A 24,504-nucleotide genomic window follows, 5' to 3' on the forward strand; every position below is an offset into this window, starting at 1 on the left:
TTGCACTTTTACGCACGGGCGCCGGCGCACACGCAAGCTTGAAGCAGCAACTGGCAATAATGGCCTCAGCGAGCCAGAGGAGCACTTGGGACGACGTCAACTCTTTATACATTTCTTTGGTAAGTTAATTGACCGAATTGTTCACAATTCACCTCCCTATATCTATTTTCAGATAACGTCTTCCTATATTTCTCTCTTTACTTTGTAAAGCATAGAAAACAGAGGTAAAGTTTCATCATTTTCATTTGTCTAACTATTACAATTAAAACAAAAATTTAACCTTTTTTTATTTACCATTTATTATAAATATTTTTGGTTCTAGTATAAGTATTTCATTTTCGTAGTATATATTATTATTTTGAATTTTATTTGTTCCAAATTTGATATGTATTCGAAAAGTATATTTATTTTAAAGAAATTTTTACTCTATCCGAAGGCCAACAAATTAATTCTTTGCTGGTTCCACGTGTTGTTTTTCGTATGTGTGTTTGCTGTTTGGTGTGCTGTCAATTTTTTATTCAATAACAGGCTAGTAAACGTTACTGATATGTTTAAAAAAATATTTTTTAAATATAACATCTTTTTATGTGTTATTTTAGAATTTTATGAACATTTTTGTAGTATATTTTGTTTATTTCTTGGGTTTGAGGGCAGACTATATACTTTGAAACGAGAAATAAAACTTAAACAAGTTTGTATAAATGTTTGTATGTTGGTATGGAATTTGTGTCATATGTTCGTTTCTTATTCTCAGCTGTTGTGTAGTTAGAAAGCCCGTATTAGAAAGTGACAGAAGCTCAGAAGTTGAGTTGGGATATGTTGTTATTAGGTTAAGTAAAAGTGGGACGCGTCTTTATTGAAATACTGATTTATTATTGTTAGGTGTGAAGAGTTACAGTTTCTGTGTTTTTCAAACCTATCTGTGCGTAAATTATAATATGTCCGGGCAATGGGAAGTTGTGGTTAAAAACAAGCAGAAGCATGGTGGTAATCAAGCTGTTAAGAAACTTACGAAAAATGAACGTAAGAAGTTTGTTGAAAATGCACCTAAGGTGGAAGACATATGTAAGTAAATCAAGGGATGTAACTGAATATGTGCCACTTGTACCTATAAAAAAATAAAAACTGTTTTTGAGTACTACAGTAGTTCCTTGGTTTTTCTCGAAAAGAGAAATTTTAAATTTATACGTACCAGGTATTTCATGTCTAAAAATTATTTTGAACAATGCATTGTAGTACTTTTCACTCCTAAAAAAAGTTTTTTAAAAATGAAACAAGGAAACAGAACCACCCATCTGCCTTCAGCAAATTCCTAAATTCCTTTTTAAACACAATTTACTCGGATATCTTGAGCAGTATTCACCCCGTGGTTTCTTCTGAAGCTCTGCACATTGTATATGTGCCCAGGTAGGAGGCCAATGTAAATATTATCTGACTTGTCCCACTGCTTGGTGACGTGGTACCAAAACCTAATAAGAGTTCACCTTAATAACAGATGTGAGTTGATTTGTGCACATACACAAATAATAATAATAGTCACAAAAACGAAGTAGCAACATTCAGCTTCCTTGCATCCCCTGCTTCCAACAAAAACTGAGCCATCTTGAATCCATGCTGCTGTTTGTTCCAGCCAGCTCATCCTAACTGCCCCTACCTATCTCCTTGTCACCGCCCCTCCTCCAGCAGCAACTCTAGGTATATGCATGGAGCTCTACTCGCCACTTTACTGTGTCCCATTTAGTTGATCCCTCTCATTAGATCTTTTTTGGGTGTTCAAGTAAGTACATCAGGTTCTGTTGATTTTCTTTTCTTGTCTCCTCAGTGTCTCCTCCTTTACCACCTACTTGTACTGAACCAAAACGTATCGCCCGCTGGTAGCGATTGATGAATGAGTAGGATAAAAGGAATATTTTTGGACTGTTTGATTATTTGCCTCAACATTATATTAACACATACGTTTGTCAGTATAAAAATATATTCATACACTACAAAAGGATTTTTATGTATGTGTACTGAGCAGGAATGGTTAAAAAAAAGCCAACTTATTAACTTTCATTCCAACTTTTAATTCATGAACATTAAGTTCTTTTTAGGTTAACAGGGGTGTGATGGATTTGTTGCAGTGCCTTTAGACCAAGTGAAATCATTGTACAACTCTTTAGACAATAAAGAAAATCGCAAGCCAGTACAAAAGGACTCGCAAAAAGACAATGAAGCAAAGAAAACACAAAAGAAACAACAGCCAGAGAAGAAAAAGGAGGTGAAAGAGAAATCTCCCGTTCCTAAATCTTTAGAGTCAGCTGCATCACAGGTATGTTCTAACATCATTATTGTAAATTATTTAAACTGTACTTTTTTTTTTCTTTTCAAATATGGGTCAATCTATGTAAAACCTTATAGTAAGTATAGCTACTTAAGTAAGTGAAAAATTCATTGAGGTGTCAGCTTTGCAGCTGTTAGTATTTAATTTTTTTTATTTTCTTAATGAAAACAAATTTGTTTTTAACTACCCCAGGTATTTACACCTGCAGTGATATTTCTTTTCGTTGCTGTTTGCCACACACTTCTTCTGAACTATTCCAAATTCCTTGCTAACACACACTTCTCATACAAAGTTATTCTTCTCTCTGTACTTTCGCTAAATCTCAAAACATTTCAACATATCCCTCGCCATTCTCTTCCATTTCCCCTTCACACATCTAACTGCTAACCTCGTTACGCCCATCTTTTACCAGTTCCCTCGGCAGCACTTTAAGTAAATGGACATTTTGAGGCACTGTTCTACATGCTCCACAGTGAGCACTGTAAGAGGCCTTTATATTGTTTTTTTAATCTTTTTGATTTTGAGTTTCACTTGGTTGTAGTTTTTCTTCGTGCCAGTGAACTAATTCTAAGTGTGTTTTAACTTTCTATTGTTATGATGTATCTTTATTTTAAAACTGTCAGTTGTTTGGGCCAGTGGCATAGCCAGGATTTGTGTATGGGGGGTGTTAAGAAGCATGCTCCCTCCTCCCCCCCGTACTAAAAGGGGGGGGGGGGTCTGGGGGTCCTCCCCCGGGAAAATTTGGATTTTAAGGTGTAAAATAGTGCTATTTTAGCAGTTTTCGGAACTTAAATATTGTAATGGTAAAAATTTTATTAATTTTAATATGAAATTTGTTTGAGTGATGAATAAGAAATTAATTAAAGATTATGTGCTAAGTGGGCGTTTGAACCCCTAACCCCCCCCCCCCCCTTCCGGTTACGCCCCTGGTTTGGACCAAGACGTGGGGGCTCTTGCCGGCCCGTGAAGACAATCCAGCCGGGACGCGACGTGCGTTCCAGATAGACGTGAAGGAGCTGAGCTCCGAGCTGGGGATCGGGCAGGCCAGGTTCCCCGACGCGCCGCTGGCGTGGCTGAAGGGGCTGGCGGAGTACCTGAACGCGAAGCTGGACCACACGTCGCCCGCCACCTCCAGGTCGACCGAGTACCCGCTGTGTGCGTTGCCGCACGAGGTCCGGCAGGTCGCGCTGAAGGCCTTGCAGGCCGCCGGCGAGGCCACCGCACGCCACTTCTACGAGATGTGCCTCGTGGCCATGGCCAGCGACATGAGCAAAGGTTATTTCTTTATGTTCAACTAGCTACTAGCTAATTACCTGACATGTGTTGCTGTGCCTCTTACCATTTTTTTTTTTTTTGTAATTACATATCGTGGGCGTACAAGGAAAACCCAACTAAGTCCATGAGATATTCATATGACAAAAGTCCAGTTTAATGTGTTTCATGAAAAGTATATCATATGTCAAGTATATTATTATGTTAGATTAAACATGTTTCGGTACCGTATATATTTTACAATATTTTTCAAAACCCATATGAATATAAAAATCAATTTTTCTCATAATTTCATCATACGGACTTAAAAGGGTTTTTCCTTGTACGCCCACGATATACAAGCATGCATTGAGGGTGAATGGTTGGTTTGCAGCACAGGGGAGCAAGCAGACAATTACCCTAACGCAGTAACAGTAAATTTCCGTCAAAACACCCGCAGGATGGTTGGGGACCACACAATTGATTCTTAAGTTACACACAATCATTAGATTTTTTTTTTTCAAGTAAAAAGAGCTTTACAATATTACCTTTTGGATAAAATCAAAAGGATGACTGCTAGCACTTCTTTCATAAGTATCTTGGTTCATGACAAAATTAAATGCACCAGTTCAAACAATTTTCTAAAAACCTTTATAGAGGTTTGATCATGAATGCATGAGATTGCTCTATCACTTAACACCTCACCCATATGCAGAGATGTACGCTACATTACAGAATTATACTGGACTACTTCAACAGTTACTGAAAGATTTCTTGTCAATAGATTACATAAAATTAGTCTTTATCTCCAAGCAAATTATTTTAGTACATCAAATTAATGTGATGAGAGTGGAAATAAAAGGCATAATTTAAATATTTGTTTCTAAGTTTGTGTTGTCAGGTTAAATGTTGTGTGTGTGTGCAGATGATAACTTTGCCCTTCAAGTATAGGTTTATCATAATGCAATAATAGCATGTTAAGTTTTTTTTTGCTCATGACTGTTTGTCTCAGCATGCATAACCATTTTATGAAAATTTGAGTTAGCAGTAACCTATCGGCAATTTCGAATGATTCCATTTAAAGAATTAATTTTTTAAAACTAGACAATCATTACAGTCTTTTACAATTACATTTTACATCTATAGGTATAATCTGTGTCATTTATTTATTTATTTCAATTTTGTTACACGCCCACCAACAGCCGAGGGCTTGGGCGGTGGGCATGACATATATAAGGCAAGGACAGTAGTGATCCGTGCTGCTACGTGGACACACCAAAACCATCTGCATCAACGGTCAATACACGGACGGCGAGTGGACCACGTAGCAGCAGCGACCCGAACAAAACCAAACATGCATGGGCATATACAATGACACAATTAACACAAAAACAGAAATAAGGTTACAATACCTACATCATGGTTATTATAAAAACAAGTGAAACAATATAACATGAATTAGGAAATGATGTATAGATTGACATTAACAATTAATGAACAGAAATATTATTAATATTACATATATATAATGCTATAAACAGATTGTGTATAGATACTGAATTACGTACTTATTAAATAAATTACAGTTTTTATTTACATGTTTAATTTATTGTAGTTGGGAATAAGTCTATAGATTAGGTCTTTATGGAGATTAGGCTACACAAAGTTGTGACAAAAAAGTTCTCCAAAGGAGCATAAATGGTACCGATTTCTTACTGTCTCTTGCAAACATCACATGATGTTTGTTTACAAACACTTGACAATGACATAAAGTTGTTCACAAACACTGGCAGAAGGATATGTAGACCATTGGTACTACTTTTGACAACTGTCACATTTGAGACAAATATACACACATATTTGTAGTTGGTAAGTTTAATATTTTGTATACTTATTATTACCTGAATACTGATGAACAAATAATGTAAATAATTACTCTTGTTACAGGAAATATGCCAATATTTGGCTATAAGGTTTTGCTGCAGCTTCTAGCATTCCAGAATCCAGAGATAACAGTACACAACATTCCTAAGATAGCCACTATAAGAAATTCTTATCAGAATCGTCAGCCAATAGGATTGGCCATCCTTTGGGCAGTGGGGCAAGGTGGAGTTAAAAATTTGTCAGTGGGGTTGAAAGGTAAGAGATTTTGATCAACTTCACAATTAAATTAATGAAGTAGTGGGTAGCTAAAAGATTAAGCCTATATAGGCTGTAAATGAACTAATGTAACAACATTGTAAGTTACAAGTAATTTTTATTGTGTGATTATATATACACTTAGGATTTAAGATGAAACTTCTCAGGAGCGCCATTTGTAAAGAAACCACAACTTTAAGGTGGATATACCACCTATATTGGATAAATATAAAAAAAAACTTGCCACAGCTCGTACAAAAACATTTTTTTTAATAGTTAAACCTAGGAAAATTGACCTAGTGTTGCATTAATTAATTAGTAATTTTATTCCAGCATTGTGAGTTTAAGCTATTTGAAAACAACACAGTAAAATAACTTGGGATAGATAAAAATTGGTCCAATTGATGATGGTGGGGTATGTTTACAGTTAACTTGATAGATGTGTTTCCATTTTTTTCCCACCTTTGTTTCATTTTGAAACTTAACACATTTTTGTGCTCCATTTTCTGGAGCATATCCATTTTAAGAAAATTTGTCCACTTGTCTATGCAAAACAGAAAATCTAGCTCTGTAGGTACCAGATATTAGTATGAAAATATTAATATTTTTTTTGTTAATTTTTACAGTTCAGTTAATACATTGTGAAATATTAATTACATAAAACACATTATTTCTGAATCATTTACGTCAGAGAGGGTGTCAACCCTCATATAATAATGTAAAGGATATGATATTTAAAACTAAGTTCTAAGTATCTAGAATCTTTGTTCACTGATATTATCACTCTTCATGATATTGTTGCTTAATCTCAAGCGTAGTAGAATGCAGGCTTTTGCAGCAATTTTCTGATAGTTGCAGTGGTAGTGTGGACAGATGTTTCGCTCACATTGTAAAAAGCATCTTCACTGTTGAGAATCAACTGAATGCTATGAGTCAGTAGGGCTCTGTACTTGTCAGTTGTCTTCAGGTGGCCATTCATGAGAAACATCCTATTAACTCTAGAGCCAGCCAATCAAAGGAGGGCTCTCGTATCCATTGGCTTCTCTATCGACCAGTCATACATGGCCTTGCCTCATTGGCTGTTGTTGACCAATCTGAGTGAGACCATGTGTGCTCCGCTTGCTTTCTGCAGGTGGTAGTTTTTGCTTTTCCATAAGTAGTGCCCGTGTTTTACACAGCTTATAGCCATCTTCTCTATTGATGTTGCTTAGTTGTTTAAATAGTTCAATAACTTATCCGACTGTCCTGTTCTGGCAATTCTCTATGTTGGATATGATTTCAAATTTGTAGAAATCTACACTTTATTTGGCTAGGGATGAATGGTCAACTATGGCAGATTTGTGATCCTTTGACTATTGTGGTTGCCCTTCTATGTAAACCAGGCCACACGAGCATGGTACTTTGTAGATTTCAGCAAGTTGTTCGGTTTGAGTTTTGTCTGTTATGGAGGGTAAACAGTTTTGTAGTTTTTCTGAAGACTTTTGTAATGTGTGTAATTTGCATTTCTTCAAAAGACTGGCTAGCCTGTTGATGATCCTTGCATATCTGGAGCACTGCTATGTTACTAAATCTGTCAGAAATTTTTGTAGTGGGTGGTTTGTATATGTCTTGCTGTGGTTTTTCTTTGTGTATTCATTACCAGTAGTGCTATGGTGCTTTGCTTAGTTTTGGCTCTTCGCTCATTTCTTTGGATACGACTACTTTCTTCTTTGCAGGATGGTGAGAGGTGGTTTTCAATTGTGTCTGTGTGTGTGAGTATTTTGTGGTGTAATTTGAGGCCCTTTCCATAGCTTCATACAAGTATCAGGTACATAGATTTTTTTAAAATTTGAATTAATGCAACTGTTTTTAGCTGCCCAAGCTATTATTTGTAAAAACATCATAAACTTATTCTGACGTAATTTTTTTATGATTATGAATAATTGTCTCATAAAATTAAGTGCACTGCATTCTTGATAGTAATACTTTACATGGGTTTTATGTGGGCCAACTTTCTTCCTTCCTAGTGTGGCAGGAGATCATGCTGCCTGTGTTGGAGATGAAGAACTATTCAAGTGCTGTGGTTGGCTACCTCAGAGACATTCTCAACAGCAAATCGAATACCAAGCCATTGAGTCCTGACCAGTTCTTCACCGTGTACGACGTCATTCACTCCCCGAAGCCGGGACTGCCGAACACGCTGCGGCAGGAGCTTCTGGGGGTCTCCGGTCCTCTCAGGGTGAGTCGCCCATCCTCGGAGAACTGGCATCGCATGAGATGCATGCTCCAGTTGGAGATTTATTTGCAGCTCAGAATGGATGGATGGCCGGTACAAGACCATTACAATACACTCATTATGATGATTTAAAAATATTTATAAGGGTTTTAAGTTTGATTTTATATGATTTGATAGGGTTTAGTGTCATTCGGTTATGCTTAGAGCCTTGAGGTGACAGGCTCCAAGATTTTAGTGGGCCCCCGAACCACATGGGTACCGACTCAGTGCTTGTGAATGTGAGTAATGCCAATCAACTTTTACAATTGATTAATTTTTTTTTTTACCAATATTTTCTTGAAATTTTTTGAAAAATATTTTTAAAAATAAAATTCATCCTCTGAAATAATTTTATGTACCTACCATTAGTGCACTGTGCCAGCTTTTATAAAAATTACCTTACTTGAGTAAGGCTGAAGAATTTTAATTAAAATACTTTTAGAAAATAAGTTTAACAAAATATAAATTTTGTAATTAACATTGTGCTTTTTTCTTATAATATGATACAACTGGGATTAATGTATTAGAAAGCAATTAAATAAAAGATAAATCAGTATGTATTATAAATTATGAATTTTCTTAATATATATACTCATGCAATGTAGTAGATTTACACACTAATCATGTTATTCCTCAGGCACAAGCATTCCAAAAAGACCCAGAAAAGAGACTTCAGAGCTTTTTTCAGCCGTTATTGGAGAGGTTACGGCCATCGGCTAGCAAAGAACTGAAAGAAGAGGTATTTACTTATTTTTATTTGGGGGAGGGGGGGAGTGGTTTTTATTTAGGAAATTCACCAAGATTTTGGAATAACAAATTATTAATGCGATGCATGTCCAATTTTCCAGTTACTGAATAGTTTGGTATTGTGCCTAACCAAAGATCAACAATCCTTCAGCATTTGGAGACAACTGTACACAAAGAATTTGGCACAGTCAGCTGTTCTGCTAAAGCATTTGGGTAAGTTTTGATGTTTATAAATGCAGTGCACATGCAAGTGTGTGACTGCTGGGCTCTGTTTTGTGATGGGCGCCAGTTGTAATATTTGATCGCAGCTGATCTCCGCTATGCCTTTCACATTACAAACAGAAACGCACGAGTCAGGATGTTAACTGTAACATGCCCAGTCCTCTGCCTTAGTGCACGTAGCAAGCAAGGCATCTTTTCCAGTTGTGAAAATCAGAGACGGTAAGAGTGGTTACCACCATTTTGTTTTTTTCATTAAATTATTAGATAGCAGCATGATCTGGTTGAAAACTGCATTCATCCACACATCATCAAGACACTTGGTATTTGATTATATACTTAAGTGTGGCAGTGTAATAATGCCCAATTTCGTTACAATAATGTATTATATTATTTAAGTTTTTTTGAAGATACGTATTTGCTTTTCAAAATAAATTTTAATGCAATATTTCAGAAGAATGGTTGTAGTACCCAACTTCCATTGGTAGATAAAGAATTTTAACTGAGAAAATTTTCTTTGAAGAATCACTATAAAAAAAAACTGATACCTATATTAATATCAAGAGTCCGATCCATTGAATCTCTATTAGATGGCTCACATATTCAAATTATATGTAGTAGCTGTTTTTTTTGAGTTGTCCTCTAGGCCTATTGCCGTTGGACAATCTGGATACAGAATAGTATTTCAGCAAGGGATGGGGAAGCATAGTGAATGTTGCCGTGGAGATTTATTACGCTGATAAAACTTGTAATCTATATTACAGTATATTTGGTGGTGTTTCTGAACTTGCAGTTACAAAATATTTCCATAGCTTATGGAAAACATATATTTAAAAAAAAAAAATAATTGTGTATGTCCAACAGTGAAGGAGTTTCTGAAATTGGTTCAGTATTTTCAAGTTGACTTATTCAAAGCAAATTAACCAACTCACACACCCTATGTATGATATTATTATAGCTGACATTGTACTAGCAATGGGTCAGATCCCAATTAGCTTGAATCTGAATCTCGAATTCAAATCCCAAAGAGTAATTCGAATATACTGCTGGAATCCAAATATAGGTTTCAAGTGTCCAAAATATAATGTACAATAAATTAAAAATATCAACTACTGTGTTGAAACATTTAACCCTTTAAATATTTTATTCCTTGAACTAAGTTTTCAGTAAAAATGCATATTATAATTTTATTAATTACAGGTTCAAAGTACAATATTTTGGAGAATGGTAACAGGATAAGTATGAAGAAATAAATCTACAAAAGAATCTTCAGAGGTTATAGTGTTCAATTTTTTCATTTGCTTTATTTCCTGTGATATTTTCCTTTGACTATTTTTAATCAAATATTAAATACTTTGATTACTGTGGGGTTTGATGGTATATTCTGTATTTTGAGGACATCATTGTCCCATCCCTACAAATTTACTTCTTTGATACTGGGAATGTTATATAAGTCAAACTTTATTCAAGCATATTTTGATCCATCTTTATTGAATCATGCGTTGAAAAATTGGCTATTTTTGCATGGCAAATCATAAGAGAAACATTATTAATTAAATTTTTTTTTGCAGATTCTCGTTGGGAGAGTTTGAAAGCCCAGTTGCCCTTGAAGACACTGTGGGACACCCTGACCACTTTCAAAGTGACCAATGACGAACTGAGGAAAATGAAGCACAAGGAAGACCACTTGCAGGATTGCCAGAAATACTCTGAGGTACGTACTTAAACTCATTCTTGTTGACACACATTGTTATTCACACCATCACTGGAGAATCGAGGAAGCTGAGATATTCTCTTGCGGTGTACCAACACTCATGTTATATTAATGGCCGGCTATTTTCTCATTTTTTGTTATACGGTGGCCAAGATTGGATCAATAAATAAATAAAATGTAGTGCATATTTTATGCAGATTAAAAAAAAAAAACCTTAGGACTAACAATGAGAAATTGAATATCATGCAATGTTGGGAATCTTGCATTTCAGTGAGTTGAATGGTTTTCTTCAAACACAATTGACTTTATTCTATGCTTGGCAAAATACATTGAAGGTTACAATCATGTATTATGTTGCTGCTAGCTCATTTTGTGTGGTTATAGTATTGGAGAAATATTTTTGAAATTAAGACAGTTCAACTGGTTGGCTCTTTAGTTTTGTGTTACCCCTCTATCTGGGTTCAGCATTTGAAGAAGTGGGTTGGAAGCCACTATTGCTGGCAGTTTTATTTCTTTTCTAAACGTACAAATGTCCTTCCATCAAAAGTCTAACATGCTGATAATATCCATTTAATTTAAAATGACAATATAATTAATAAAAATGAACATGTTCTCAAATTTGCTAACTAAACATAACTAGAGAAAGAAATTTTATAGTACCTAACCAAAAATGTTAGTAACTACAGTAGAATTCACAAACCCAATGACTTGCAGATTTTGAGCCAACATAAAAACTAAAATTATTCACAAATGAATGACACATTTAGTCTATATCATGCTTAGTTTTTAATATTCAAATCTTTGATGTAATTGCAGAAAAGTGGTTAAGTGTAAGAGAAGGCGTACCGCCTTAACTTCGCCACCAATAAAGACGATAAACAAACAAACAAACAAACAAACATTTATTCTTTCTCTTGACAGCTAACAGTTACTAGTACGTGTATAGTGAAGTTGGTAATGAATAGTATTGACTTAACTGTTTTATTTAATTTGTTGTTAATAATTACCCCTACACATGCTGTTTGGTTATTTTTGTTTGAATATAAATATTTTGTAAATTGTGACAATTTTTTTGCAATGTGTTAATTTTTACATTCTATAATGAGATTTATTGCAGTTAATCTCAAAGTAAATATGTATGTGGAATAGAAAAAACCCTGCTGTTTGACTTCAACATGGTAAAACTGATAATCAAGTAGAGAATATTTTTAATCTCTCCTAACTTTATTATCTTTGACCTCTACCAGCATGTTGCTTGTTCACAAAATAGATAAAGCTGACCTTTTTCAAAGCATGCTGTAAAAAAAATTTGCTGACAATCACAAAAGATAATGAATTAATGATTCTGATTCATACTAACAATAACACCATGTAGTGTTAGTAAGATATCTGGGCTCTTAAGAGAGAGGCCTGGAGGGTAAGCAATTTTTGATTATTTATATTAGTTATTTGGTTGAACTAGTTTCATTATGGTCTGCTCTTGTGAAAAAAATGTTTGTTGCATCTAGCTAGCTACACACAATTTAGATTGTAAAAAAAAGCCCATGTGTCCTACCCCCCCCCCCCCCCAAGAAATTCAAAGTTAGAGTAAACTTTTGTGATGTTAAATTTGGCTGAATTAATTATTTTTTCAATGGATTTGTACTGCAAAAATATTACCTGCAGTACTGCAGTAACTCCTACACCTATCAGGGGCAGTGGAACTAGTGGGTCAGGAGTCATATATTGGTCCCTAATACCCTTTAAGACTCACATTCTATGAAGAAATAACTAACCTTCGGTTCACTGCAGGTTTCTAAATATTTGTTTATAATCAATATCAGTTGTTAAAGATTAATTCAACTTTTGTTTGGTGCAGTTAAGGCATGTACCTTCTCTTACAATGAACAATGTATTACAAATAATGTCCAGGAATGAAACATGAAATTACATACTAACAAATTATGAAGTACAGCAATTACTGATACATTATTTACCAATTGAACATCCAAGTTTAGTTCTATAAACCATATATTTCCCTGAATTTTGTATCAATCATCGCATTCACGCATTGTTCTCGTTCTGACAAGAACTGTTAGAAGGTTCTTGTTTTTTTTTTTTTTGACGTGACGTTTAATAAATCGATGAACGCCGTCTGCACGCACGAAAAAGTGTCCCGTTATGCTGTGTCCCGTTACGCTCATTGTACTATTGCGCCGCATCTATTTCTCTTCCACTCGGTTGGAACAACCATCGATTTGACTTTTTCGAGGTACATTAAACTTGAAACACTCCCATTCATTTCCTACTTTTCCTATCATCGTCCTATCCTTAACAGAATAACACAGCTTGGAAGAAGTTAAATAGCAAACGTATAAAAGTTACAGTTAAAATAATCTCTTCATTAAAGTAATAAACATATTTGAATTAATGAGTGCAAATAAAAGTAAATTCATCAATTAAATTGTAGATTTCATTTCACTCCTTCTTTGTAACCATTCAAAATAGTGATAATTCAATAAAAATGATTCAATTTTATTCATAAAAGTATGCAATAATTTCATAAATGTTTTGTTCTGACGTCACGTTAAACTATCGTCCGTAAACCGACTTTACAGACAACCAATTTTTTAATTAAAAAAATTGAAGCATGTTTATGCCGGAAAATGGCCGTCCATCATTGAATTTTTTTATTATATCAGGCCTAATTATCTTTAAATAGACATTCACGTATATTAATGTAATGCGCGTCTTCCGATTGTTTACTGAAACAATACGATACATAGTCGGCAACATTTTGCTGATTAGCTTATTTTCAGCTTTACTACACAAGAAACGGAACAGTAAAACGCGAATCCTTGTTTGTTTATAAAAAGCTGTGTTCTGGGTCAAGGTCAGACACTCGTTTTCAAAAACAAATATGTATTAACACACAGAGAACGTAATAGGAGTATTAATTTTTGATGTTCGTCAAACTTATGAGACAACTTCTATATCTACAAAATCGTTTACCCGCTCTGAATCGCGTATTTTATTTTATTTTTATTAACTAATCTCTTTTTGCTACAAGAGTATCGGCAGCACCGCTACTTCCTGCAACTGGCTGCAAATGCCGCACCGCTCATGCTCGTTCCGGGGCCGGCGGCGCGATCCCGCAACGGGAAGCCTTCTTTTCACAGACGAGAGAGCAAAACGTCCGATCGTGCATCTTCGTTTTTTTTGTTCATTGTAAATAAATATGGCGGTGTTGTTAAAAGGAAAGACTATAAACAAGGCAACGGTATTTATTTGTAATTGTTTTTAGAGGAAAATACCTAATTGAAGAAACGTACTTCGTGGATTTGCATATTTTTCATACCGTATAAAATCTAGGAAGTCTTTGCCTTCCACAAATATTCTCGGGACGCCCCATATTCCCTTGCAATTTTACGCAAATTGTAATTTTCAGGTAAGGACATGATAATTAATGGTCAATTAGGTTAGGTGAGCTACATTGTAAATACTTTAAAACATTGTGGGCGGTTGTTTGGTTATGATAGCTACATTAAAGATACTGTGAAATCATGTAAACGGTTTCCTAGCGCTGGATAGCTACATATTAAAAAGTTATTTGCTAAGCAACCATAAAATGATTTTACAGTATTTTTAATGTAGCTATACTTTCCTAATAATTTATAACCAACCATCCACTAAACAATCTGTGTGGCTTTTTTATACTGGAGACAAAAAACGCGCGCGTAAAAATAAAAAACATCCAGGGGATAGGCGCTCCCGATCGGCCAACTTCGGAAAGGCTCGGCAATTGCAGCCAGTTGCAGAAAGTAGCGGTACTGCCGCTAGACTCTTGGTTTTTTGCTCGCTCTTCGCAGTATTGATTTAGCTTCAGCCCCGCGCGAGTCTGCGCCGTGACAAATCTCGACGTACACATGCGCCGTTCGATGTAGGCTCGCAGGCTCGGCCAAGTAATGTAAATTCTGGGCGACTGGGAGGTCGTCGATAGCTTGTGGGCGAATGAATTGTATTTTGTGTTTTGTTTTGGTACATTACGTTTAAACGATTTTGTGTGGTGTAAAATTAGTGCTATGGCCAGTGAATAAAGTACTTAAATTCTTGTTAGTTCATTGTGAGTATCGATTTACAGAATGCATTTATCTGTACGTACCTACGTAAATGAAATAGAATTTTACCTTGGGAATAGTATGGGAAGGGTAATCTTGAGGCTCTTAAGAAAATGATAAAAATAGTATTTTTAAGTACTACTTATGTTGATTTATTATCCTGCAGCTGCAAAAGGGCGATTTTCAATTGACTGGATTATTTAAAATAAAAATAAAAAAACTTGTTAGGGGGGAGGGCTGTGTAGACAGGAAAAGTTGCATGTAAAAACCATTAATATAAACGGAGAAATGCTTATAATACTAATTCTTAAAAAATCTTCACACAATAATATTAGCTAAGAATATAAAAATGTTTTCAAAATAAAGTATGCTAAGTGAAGTGTTTATGTTGCTGCAGGTAGGCAGATGTACCTACCATAATCGCTCTGCTGTGCTCTGAGAATCTAAAGGGTGCACATTTGTGGTAACACAATGAGAATACTTTACTTTCCCCATTATATTCTTTCTACTAAATAATATTTTATGGAAGATTTTAATTTTGTATGTTTTAACTTAATTAATGGTTAACCTCATCCAAACAAACTTCAGTGAAATGGGGCAATAGCATGTTGCATGTATACTATAGTTGAGAAAATTCTAATGGTATTTTTGAATTTGAATAAAATACTTGTGCAATGGGTTTTCACCCATTGGCATGGAGTCCTACTTCAATTTCCTATTACTTTTAGCTTTCTCCGTATGTCTTTCGCACCCCTCACTTCCAATACCTTTCCCCTCAATTCCTTTCCACCCCTACACTGTCCACACCAGGAATGAGCATTTCCCTCTTTCTGTTTGCCTCCACTTCCTCCGTGTGTTCCGTTCATGGTCTGTCCTTTCTGTACCCATTTCAACAGGGTTTCATTCCCACCAACAAAAGTGAAGAATTTGAATTCAAACAGTGAGGAAAGTGGTTCTATCCCTCCGTCTTGAAATTATATTCTGCTTATGCTCCTGCACTTCTCTGTCACGAGGGCCATCAAGCTGGAAGGGGCAGTATCTAAAGACTTGGTTAGGTTTTGATGCTGTACCTATGCATGTCTTTACCCTGATACTAGGATGAAATACAAGTCTCTCTCCATATAAATAAAAGTGTAAATGTTTGTTCGTTCAAAACCTTAAATCTCCTAAAGTTCTTAACCAATTACTTTGAAATTATGACACAATGTTGCATTTTAATATGCACATATGGCAGGAAAAAGTTTAAATAAAAATATAGATAGGTAAAAAGATAGATTTTTAATACATAGAGATATATGTATAAAGTTTTTGAAGTTTTTTCTGTATCGTGTAGTAGAACCAAATCTGTTCTTATCTAATGTCAATGTAGATGTGTGGCTTGTAAACAAAATATAAAATATTTTCATGCACTCTGCTCTTGATGAAAAAAAAAATTAAACAGCAGTGATATTTACAGATTTTTACATAGGTACATAGGTACTTTGTGTAGTTAATTTTCATTAGTTTGTACACTTGTTTGTATTCCTTCATTGTATACACACACTACAGAACACAGTATTGTATTGAAGGCAGTTTTTTTTGCCCTCAGGAACTGTTGAAGAAGATGACAGTGTCAAGATCATTTCCATGGAAGCTGGGGAGTTTTTTCCTGTTGTTGATCATATCCGCTCTTTTGGCATATGATGTCCAGAAGCATGGCACTTTCAAGTGTGAGTACCATTTAAACAGGGTTAGAATTTTTTTTTTAAACCAAATGATAGTCTTACAACATTCCGCTTTCTGCCACTCGTGTTTAACCAGAAAAATTATAAAATGAAAGAAATAAAGTCCAGCGAATCCAACCCTGCCATTTATGTATTAGGTATTGGGAATGTAAGGTGGACCGTGGAGTTGGTTGGAATGCCAAATGCTGCTCGTGCTGCACAAGAATGTATGGTAAATGGGCGCCATCATGTGGATGGATGCGCAAACCTGGCGAAACTCTCTCTGCAGGTCGCGACATCGCCCGTGTGTGATGAGACTAACTCTGCTCCCTGGTCTTTGCCTCAATCCTCCTGGTCTGGTCCATTCTAAGCGTCGGACATGCTTAACAGTTGTTACGTCGTGGGCTCTCAAAGCATCCCACGTGCCTGGTATCATCCATCGGGGGGGAAGGGGGGGGGGGTTGCAAGATGCAGACAGAAACATCTTACAGTTAACACAATTTATTACTTAGCCTTAACAACTCTCGCACGTTTCCTTAGTTAACAGTTAAAAACATCGCGGCACAAATCGTTATACTTTGAAGTTGAAGTTGTAACCCTTGTGGTCGACATCTCTCATGCGTTGGTTTGAAACACCTCTAACCTCGTAGGCCGAGACAGAGATAAATAAGAAAAACAATTTGAAAGCTGTAAATATTGAAACAGAATTAGAAGTGTTGGCAAACGAAGTCTACCAGTGCACACGCTGCCTGCCTTGTTGGGTGGTGACGACGAATGGACAGTGGTGACTGACTAGTTCAATAATGTCAGTTTTTAATTAAATGTCAAAAGTGTTCCGCTTCCATTCGGAAATGTTTGTGATATGGCATCGTTGCAAAACCTTTTATTATAAGTAAAAGCTACAGGTCATATGTTAGGAGCTGTGGAAATAAACATATCACTGGGATAAAAAATATATATGTATGTACAATGATTTTAGGTTATATGGGCTTGTGGCACGGCGTCCAAATGCCATCGCTCACTGCCTCTTCTGGGCCAGTGGCGTGCGATTCAAATGCACTTATGGCACATACTATGTTCGTCATGCTAACAGAGTGGAAAGGATATGTGTCAGAAGAAAGAGGATGTAGAGACATATCAGGCTCAAAGGCGTAGACCCGGCCAATGTCACAGTAAGGCATGTGGCATTTTGAAGTTAGGCTTATGTTAGCTTGTAAGCCTCTCCTTCCAACCTAATTAGCTTATTCAATGATGATAAAACAAATTCTAGCTTCTGTATATAGACCTCTGTTTAATTTCTATTTTGTTTTGAAACTAAAAATGCTTTTTTACTCATATCTTGAAAGCAATGTCAATAAATTTATAATAGCATGATAGAGAATGAAAATGGGTATAATCATGTATGTTCGACAATAATTTAGTAGGTATTACAGTTGTGGGTTGATTTTAAATAGCAAATTCGTGTTTGTGTGCTACTTTGGAATCGGTGAATCTGAATAGTATTATTTTGTTTTGGGCATTGCCTTGATTTAACCTTAATTTTTATAGTTAGTAGTTGATATTATTGTAATCTGAAAGTACATCTAATAATTTTTCAGAAATATTAGTTATGCTTGGAAAAACATTTGTAAGGGAGGCTTATTTTTTTTTTACTTAAAAATTGTAGCTCATTCAGTGAATCTTAAAATTGTTAATTGTTGGTTTTGGCAAGACAGCTTGAAATAAGTTTGTCTTGCTATTTGCTCTCTGTAATCTGCAGTGAGTGTGTAATCTCCTGTGCTTTGTGCATGCTGGCACAGTGCAACATTGAAATAAGAAACTAAGGCTTAGCTCTGAAATTCAGTCCTATTGCTGATTGGTACATTGCAGTTGAAGCCGTCATCATTTTTGATTTATCATTCGTTGATTTATGTGTGGCATTTAAATTTGTTATTTTTGTATGCAGCTTCAAGCACAGGAAGTTTTCTCAAAGACATTGGAGCCCTCAAGTACGGTGAACATGCATGGGCAAGGACCAAGTACTACTCTCAGAAGTCTTACCAGTGAGTATTCGTTGCTTCATGAGAATTTATTAAATTTGATAAGTGTAGCATTGTGTAGACATCTTCATATATATGTGTGTGTGTGTGTATGTATATATATATATATATATATATATATATATATATATATATATATATATATAAATATATATATATATGTATATAATGAATTTAGATTGAGAAGAGGGAAAAGCATTGAAATACAACATTCTTAGATGCATATATTTTAATTATTTTTTTTATCGTAGCACTTAAGTCTATTTTTGTGTTAAAGAAAGTATATAATGCAAACGAAATAGTTTTTTTTCATTATTTTGTAAGTAACAGGTTATATGAATTCACAGGCATGTTCAAAGATGGGTATTTCGTAGCCTTCTGCTACACAATTTTTTACTCAATATGCCGGTATTGTGCTATTTTTCTTCAGGCTATAAATAAAGTTGTAATTTAAATAAGTTTGACATTGTTTTGTCATTATCAATTGATAACCCAGTGGTTTAATTTTCAACATTTCAATACATATTTTCAACACAGAGAAATTTTCTTAGCCAGTTTAGGTTTATGTATTTTAGAATTCAAACATAGTATTTGATATAAAAGCTATGTTTGTATCTGTGCTCTTGCAGTAAACTGTAATAGATGAAAATGTAACCATGTCACTATTAAATTTTTTTTCAGGTGGGCAGAAGTGAATGTTCCACATTATTACAGCATTGCTGTTGAGCAAGCAAAGCCCTATCTTCAACAAGCGTGGGACTTCAGCATTGTGTTGGCAGACCAGTTATACCTGTTGTATGGAAACATTAAAGTTTTTCTAGAAGAAAAGACTCCACTAGTTGTGAATTGGGTAAGATTATTTTTTTTAGTATAATTTTAATCTAATTAATAAACGTTTTCTCTCTATATAGCATGGCTACAAGAGCTGTGATATGAATTTACTGGAAAAAAAAAATTTGGTTTTGTGTACGTATTAATGAAACAAGTAGGTAAATTACTATATTTATTAATTTGTGCATCTGCTACACAAATAAATACACTATTTTATTGATTGTATTGTGAAGTTAAAAAATTTGTAACTAATAATTAACATGGCCGTTGAAAACGCAAGCCAAAATGCAAGAAAGTTGGTAGTTGAACAATACTTGCATTGCATTACTGCTTATTACGTAGTATATGAACTGGTACTCTAAAATTTAGTTTCTGAATTTTTTGCATCTTGTGTTTTGTGCGTTATTGCATTTCTCGCATAGTTTATAAAAACAGCCTTAGAAAAGCCAAATGGTAATGTGACATGCTTTTCAATGCTCAGCGTGATAAATATTTGCAAAATATATTTTCAAGTAACAAAATTTTTGGATGCGAATATCACACGTACTTTCTGCACCCGCTGCTAGAACTCACTGCCTGAATCGTAAACATGGCTTACCACTGCCACACACAAGTAGCAGCACGAAACACAAAAACATTTAATTAGTAGACCAAAATTTAAAAAAAAATTACAACAGCTCTGATGAAAGCGAAAAAGACATGAATAGCATGAAACCAGGCTTCAGACCTGATTTTCGACAAGGAATTTTATTAAAATATTGCCCATCTTGTTACAATTTGTTTAAGTTAAGTCTACTAACACAATTTTACTTTGTGCTTTCCAATTGGTCAACTAGATTTAGTTCTGTTCAATACTTTTCACCTTTTCTTGTTTATGTGACAAAAATACGTCAAGATGAGCTCCCATACTTTAACAGAAACAAAACACAGACAAACAGTAAAAACATTTCCACTAACGGAAAAATGGTTGAATAAATTGTAAGCTCGTAAAGCATAATATGTTTCAAATTCCTGTACACCTAATGTAGATTATTTTTTGTACAAATCATGGGAAAATCTCGTAACTTGGCAGTTATGAGATTTTTTCTGATTTTTCTTACCACAAAAGTCATATAATTTTGTATGGTTCAAGGATTTTGACCATTTGTCTTAAATTTGATGAGAAAGTTATGCTTACAATTTATTGGCGATACAAAAAAAAAGGATTATGTGGTACATGAATTTGTTTTCAGGTTAATCATTTTGCACCTGGGCTGCTTGAAATCATCAAATCACATTCCGTAACTGCATGGGAGGCAGCTAAACACTATGCATTTGTATTCTGGCAGTATGTGTTGGAGTACTCCCAACTATTCCTCAAATGGACACAGCAGAATGTATTTGTGTAAGTAATTTGTAAACAATTTATGTTTTTAGGTGTGAATATGTTTTTTGGTTATTAGAATCATCCAGAAATATCATGTGGATATAATATAACAGAGAAATATAGTTTTGACTTGGGATCTAGTGAGGTAAAATTATATTTTTACGTTAACAACATGGCTAAGGTTATTTGAAATAAACACTCCGTGTGAAGGCATAGAGACCTGCCTATCCGACCTGAGGTGTGATGTCACCCCTATCGTTGACTATAAGTTGTCTCATCTGGCAGATTAGATAGTTATTATGTAGTTGTGCGGTTCTGGTTTTTATTGTTCAGTTTGGTTTTACATGAAGAACCTCAGTTCTCTGTTCCGGTTTTGGTTCGTGCAGAGAAAAAAAAATCTTTGGTTATTAAAAATAATTTTAAAACAACAAAATAGGTCTTGCATTAGACTAAAACTTTATTTGTATAAGTATTTTAAAAATAACCTCAAAACTTTGAATAGGTAGGCCAATCATTGCTGGCATAAAAGTCCTGATGGCTAAGATAAACACTAATTTTCTTTTCAGCATTTTTGACATTCATTTATATATATTTTTTTTGTAATTCAAATGTAATTTGTTTTTTTAGTCTACAGTTTTAATGTACTTCGTTTTATAACGCAACATTTTTATTTTTTTGCAGTTTGTTTATATTGTAATTGGCTTTTAATGTAGGAACTGTCAGAATATGTAATATTCTAACCTGCAAAAAAAGTACTAACAATATATGACAGGCACTGAAAGATGCCATATTGTTTAAGCGGTGTCTGTGCCATAACAATTTGTTTAGTTATTATTTGAAATTTCTTTTTTGCTAAAGCAAAGATCACAAAGAAAATAAAAATTAATAATTCTATTTAAATATACTGTACTTTAACGAAGCATTTACTTAATGAAATTGTAGCCACAAAAATTGTTGTTACTAGGATGGCATCTCCCCCAAATTCATTGTAATTATACTCTTCACATACATTTTTTGTACATTATTACATCGTAAGACATTGGTCACATTTGAAAAATTGGTTTCTTTACTTTTCCCCACATGATAAACATATCGCTACACTAAGTAACAGAAACGTACATGATATGTATAATTTATGCCAAAATTTTGTATTGCAAGGCATGATCTGAACAATTCCACCCTTAAGGTTCTCTCGCTCTTAAGTTACAGAACCAATCTCCGAACTCTCCAAACCTCTTATAAATACATTTGTGGTGCAAATTGTATTATTTGACTAACATACTGCACAATTTTTTTTATTATCATTTATTAGTACCTCTATCATAAACTGTTAAAAAAAAAAGCCCAGAATTCCAATAGAGTAGAATCTATCCACCTTGACGGTTTGATGAATTAGGTCAAGAATAATAATTATTGTTAATAATAATTATTAACATTTCTTGGCATCAAAATAGTAATAGTCTACAGAGGTGGCATTTGACATTTTGACAGCTGACCATCTTTGTTTCCCAGCGCTGGAAGCCATGGAAAAGAAGTAAAGCTGTTTGCACTTACAAAAGTTGTAATAGTATATATAATGAACAATGGGTCGTAAGCTAGATCCCGTGGTCGTAAACTGTGATAAAGAAGTCACTGATTTCACATACATAGATAGATTTTTAAATAAATTAACTGTACTCAAAATCTATGGTATAATTTCAATATGTCACTTTTGTTTTTCAATAATTTTTTCAATCTTATTCTCAACTACAAGTCGGAAATTGTCATTCCCATTTGAAAGAAACATGTGAAGCAAAGGGAACACAAAAATTTCAGACATATATTTAAATACTCAAATTTTATTTCATTCAATGAAATTTAAATTTCAGGAATGAATCAAACATATCCAAATACATATTCACTTGCTGTTACAGTTGAGTTTTCAACTGTTTTGTCTTCTTTCACATGTAAAGTTTGATGTGTAAATAATTTTATTTTGTAGAGTTTTGATATATGATACATTAGATACTTTTCAGGAAACTTGGGAAATTTTTAAATTTGCATGTCACTAATATTCCAGTCAAATTACTAACTAGAAAAATTAGAGCCATCAAGCATGATAATAGATTGAAAGAAACTTATTGCCAAACAAAATTTCACATGTTAGTAGTAGTAACATAATAATACAGTAAAATAATATTACATATTTTCACCCGACAAGGTTACCTTAAAATAATAAAACCAATCTCTCACCAAGAATGTAGCCAAAATTTCATTTTGCTGGGATATCAATTTTTTTTGGCACTGTCTGTCAAAAATTTATGTTAGCATTAGCACTAGATGTTTTAGACCATTTGTTTTTGTCCGCATCAAATGTGATATTATAAAGTAAAATCTAAGACAACACAAATTACTAAAAATAAAGTACTTGAAGTCCAAGTTCAAATGCATACTATTTTGGGAATCTTCTCCCTTGGTTGCACTCTTAATTCAGTCATGTTGCAAAGATAGCAATGAAAACCTGCATAAACTTATATTAGCTTTTGTAAGAATTGTGTGTTCCAATGGTGCTTAGATAAATCCATTATTTCATTATTGTGATTTTTGATTGTTTTCAGGGGATCTCTGTCACCAGAGAATCTTCAGAGGTATTCTGAAGGAGCCATAAATACAACACAAGTCTACGCCACGTGGACGTATGATTGGTTGTTGCAAAAAGTTCAGACACTTTCCAAAATAAAATCAGTGTAGTTGTGGTGGTGGGCATCGGAGGTTTTCAAATTGATGGCCACTCAATGATGATAAAAATATTAAAATAACTTCTGAGGACCTTATTTCAAAGGTACACAATCCCTGCTAATTATTGTACACGAGTGTGTTATTCCAGATCAGTGTTGTGTGGATGTTAGCATTGCACAGTGCAATCAGTGTTTGCAACAATTTTAATATGGCTGTTGAAAAGAAAAATATTAGTTTAATTTTTTTTTCTCAAGCAATTGTTTCCCAAAAATCTTTTAATGACCAGTGGGTTTTTAATGCACCTATGAACAGTGTTGATTTGGTGGTGTTGCTGTGTTATCTCATAATGGTGCCCTCAAATTAGGTGTACATATTTTAAGTGGGAGTCATGGACATGAATTTGCAAGCATCACTGATGTAAAATATAAACATTTTCCTTAAAAACAAAAAAAAATACTTTTTTTAAATTTTTTTTATGTATGTTACTTCCTGAAATAAATTATTACCTTCCTTATTTTATAATATGTTAAATATAAGTTGCAAAATGCAGGTTTGTCCTGAAACTTGTGAAACTAAGAATTTGATAAGAACCAAGAAGTTCAAATACATCTTAACATACTGTATTGCTACTTTAAGGTTCAAAAGACGACCAGAGCTGCTTGATATACAAGTGATAAATATTTCAGTTTTTCTAGAAATATGAAATTTGTCTCAAAAAATATTTCAACTATCTGTCCATTAGTGGTTGGTAGCAAGATATAAATTAAAAATATATACATCACTGTCACAGTTAGTTTTTTTTTTTGTAAATGGCTAGAGTAAGGAGAACTATTCATGTAAAACATTTTGTTTCACTAAATTTTTTTTATGTTTGATACATTTGATGTGTGGTAACTGAAACTAGTTGATTCAGGCATTGGATAGGTCTCAGAAGTATTGAGGGAATAATACTGTTTTCTACCACAAGAATATCTAAGGTTTATTCAATAACAATAAAAAATGATAGAGTAAAATACTGATTAAAGGCTTGTGTTCCAAGTGTTTTTCTTTATATGGATTATTTTTTTTATTTTTCTTCCAATGTCATAACATGCTTGGATTTT

General features: G+C 34.2%; 1 protein-coding gene across 1 annotated transcript; it reads left to right on the forward strand.

Annotated features, from left to right (window-relative positions):
* Positions 1–491: 491 nt before the first annotated feature.
* LOC134532686 (transmembrane protein 214-A) lies at positions 492–23,915 on the forward strand. The gene is made up of 13 exons (XM_063369390.1): positions 492–1,065; positions 2,124–2,311; positions 3,325–3,598; positions 5,522–5,713; positions 7,720–7,931; positions 8,605–8,706; positions 8,816–8,927; positions 10,505–10,647; positions 16,333–16,453; positions 18,393–18,489; positions 19,168–19,336; positions 20,550–20,701; positions 23,281–23,915. Exons 1-13 carry the CDS (start codon positions 939–941, stop codon positions 23,411–23,413), a joined length of 2,022 nt encoding a protein of 673 aa, XP_063225460.1. The 5' UTR covers positions 492–938; the 3' UTR covers positions 23,414–23,915.
* The last annotated feature ends 589 nt before the right edge of the window (positions 23,916–24,504 follow it).

The sequence above is a fragment of the Bacillus rossius genome, chromosome 6 (genome assembly GCF_032445375.1).
Source record: "Bacillus rossius redtenbacheri isolate Brsri chromosome 6, Brsri_v3, whole genome shotgun sequence".
In the NCBI taxonomy this organism is placed as follows: Eukaryota; Metazoa; Arthropoda; class Insecta; order Phasmatodea; family Bacillidae; genus Bacillus; species Bacillus rossius.

What these genes read in the sequence shown, in the direction of transcription:
- LOC134532686 (XM_063369390.1), top strand. Translation starts at nt 939, where the DNA reads ATGTCCGGGCAATGGGAAGTTGTGGTTAAAAACAAGCAGAAGCATGGT. An exon ending in ACCTAAGGTGGAAGACATAT is followed by an intron (nt 1,066 to 2,123) that starts GTAAGTAAATCA and finishes GATTTGTTGCAG; the next exon opens with TGCCTTTAGACCAAGTGAAA. An exon ending in GGGTCTCCGGTCCTCTCAGG is followed by an intron (nt 7,932 to 8,604) that starts GTGAGTCGCCCA and finishes GTTATTCCTCAG; the next exon opens with GCACAAGCATTCCAAAAAGA.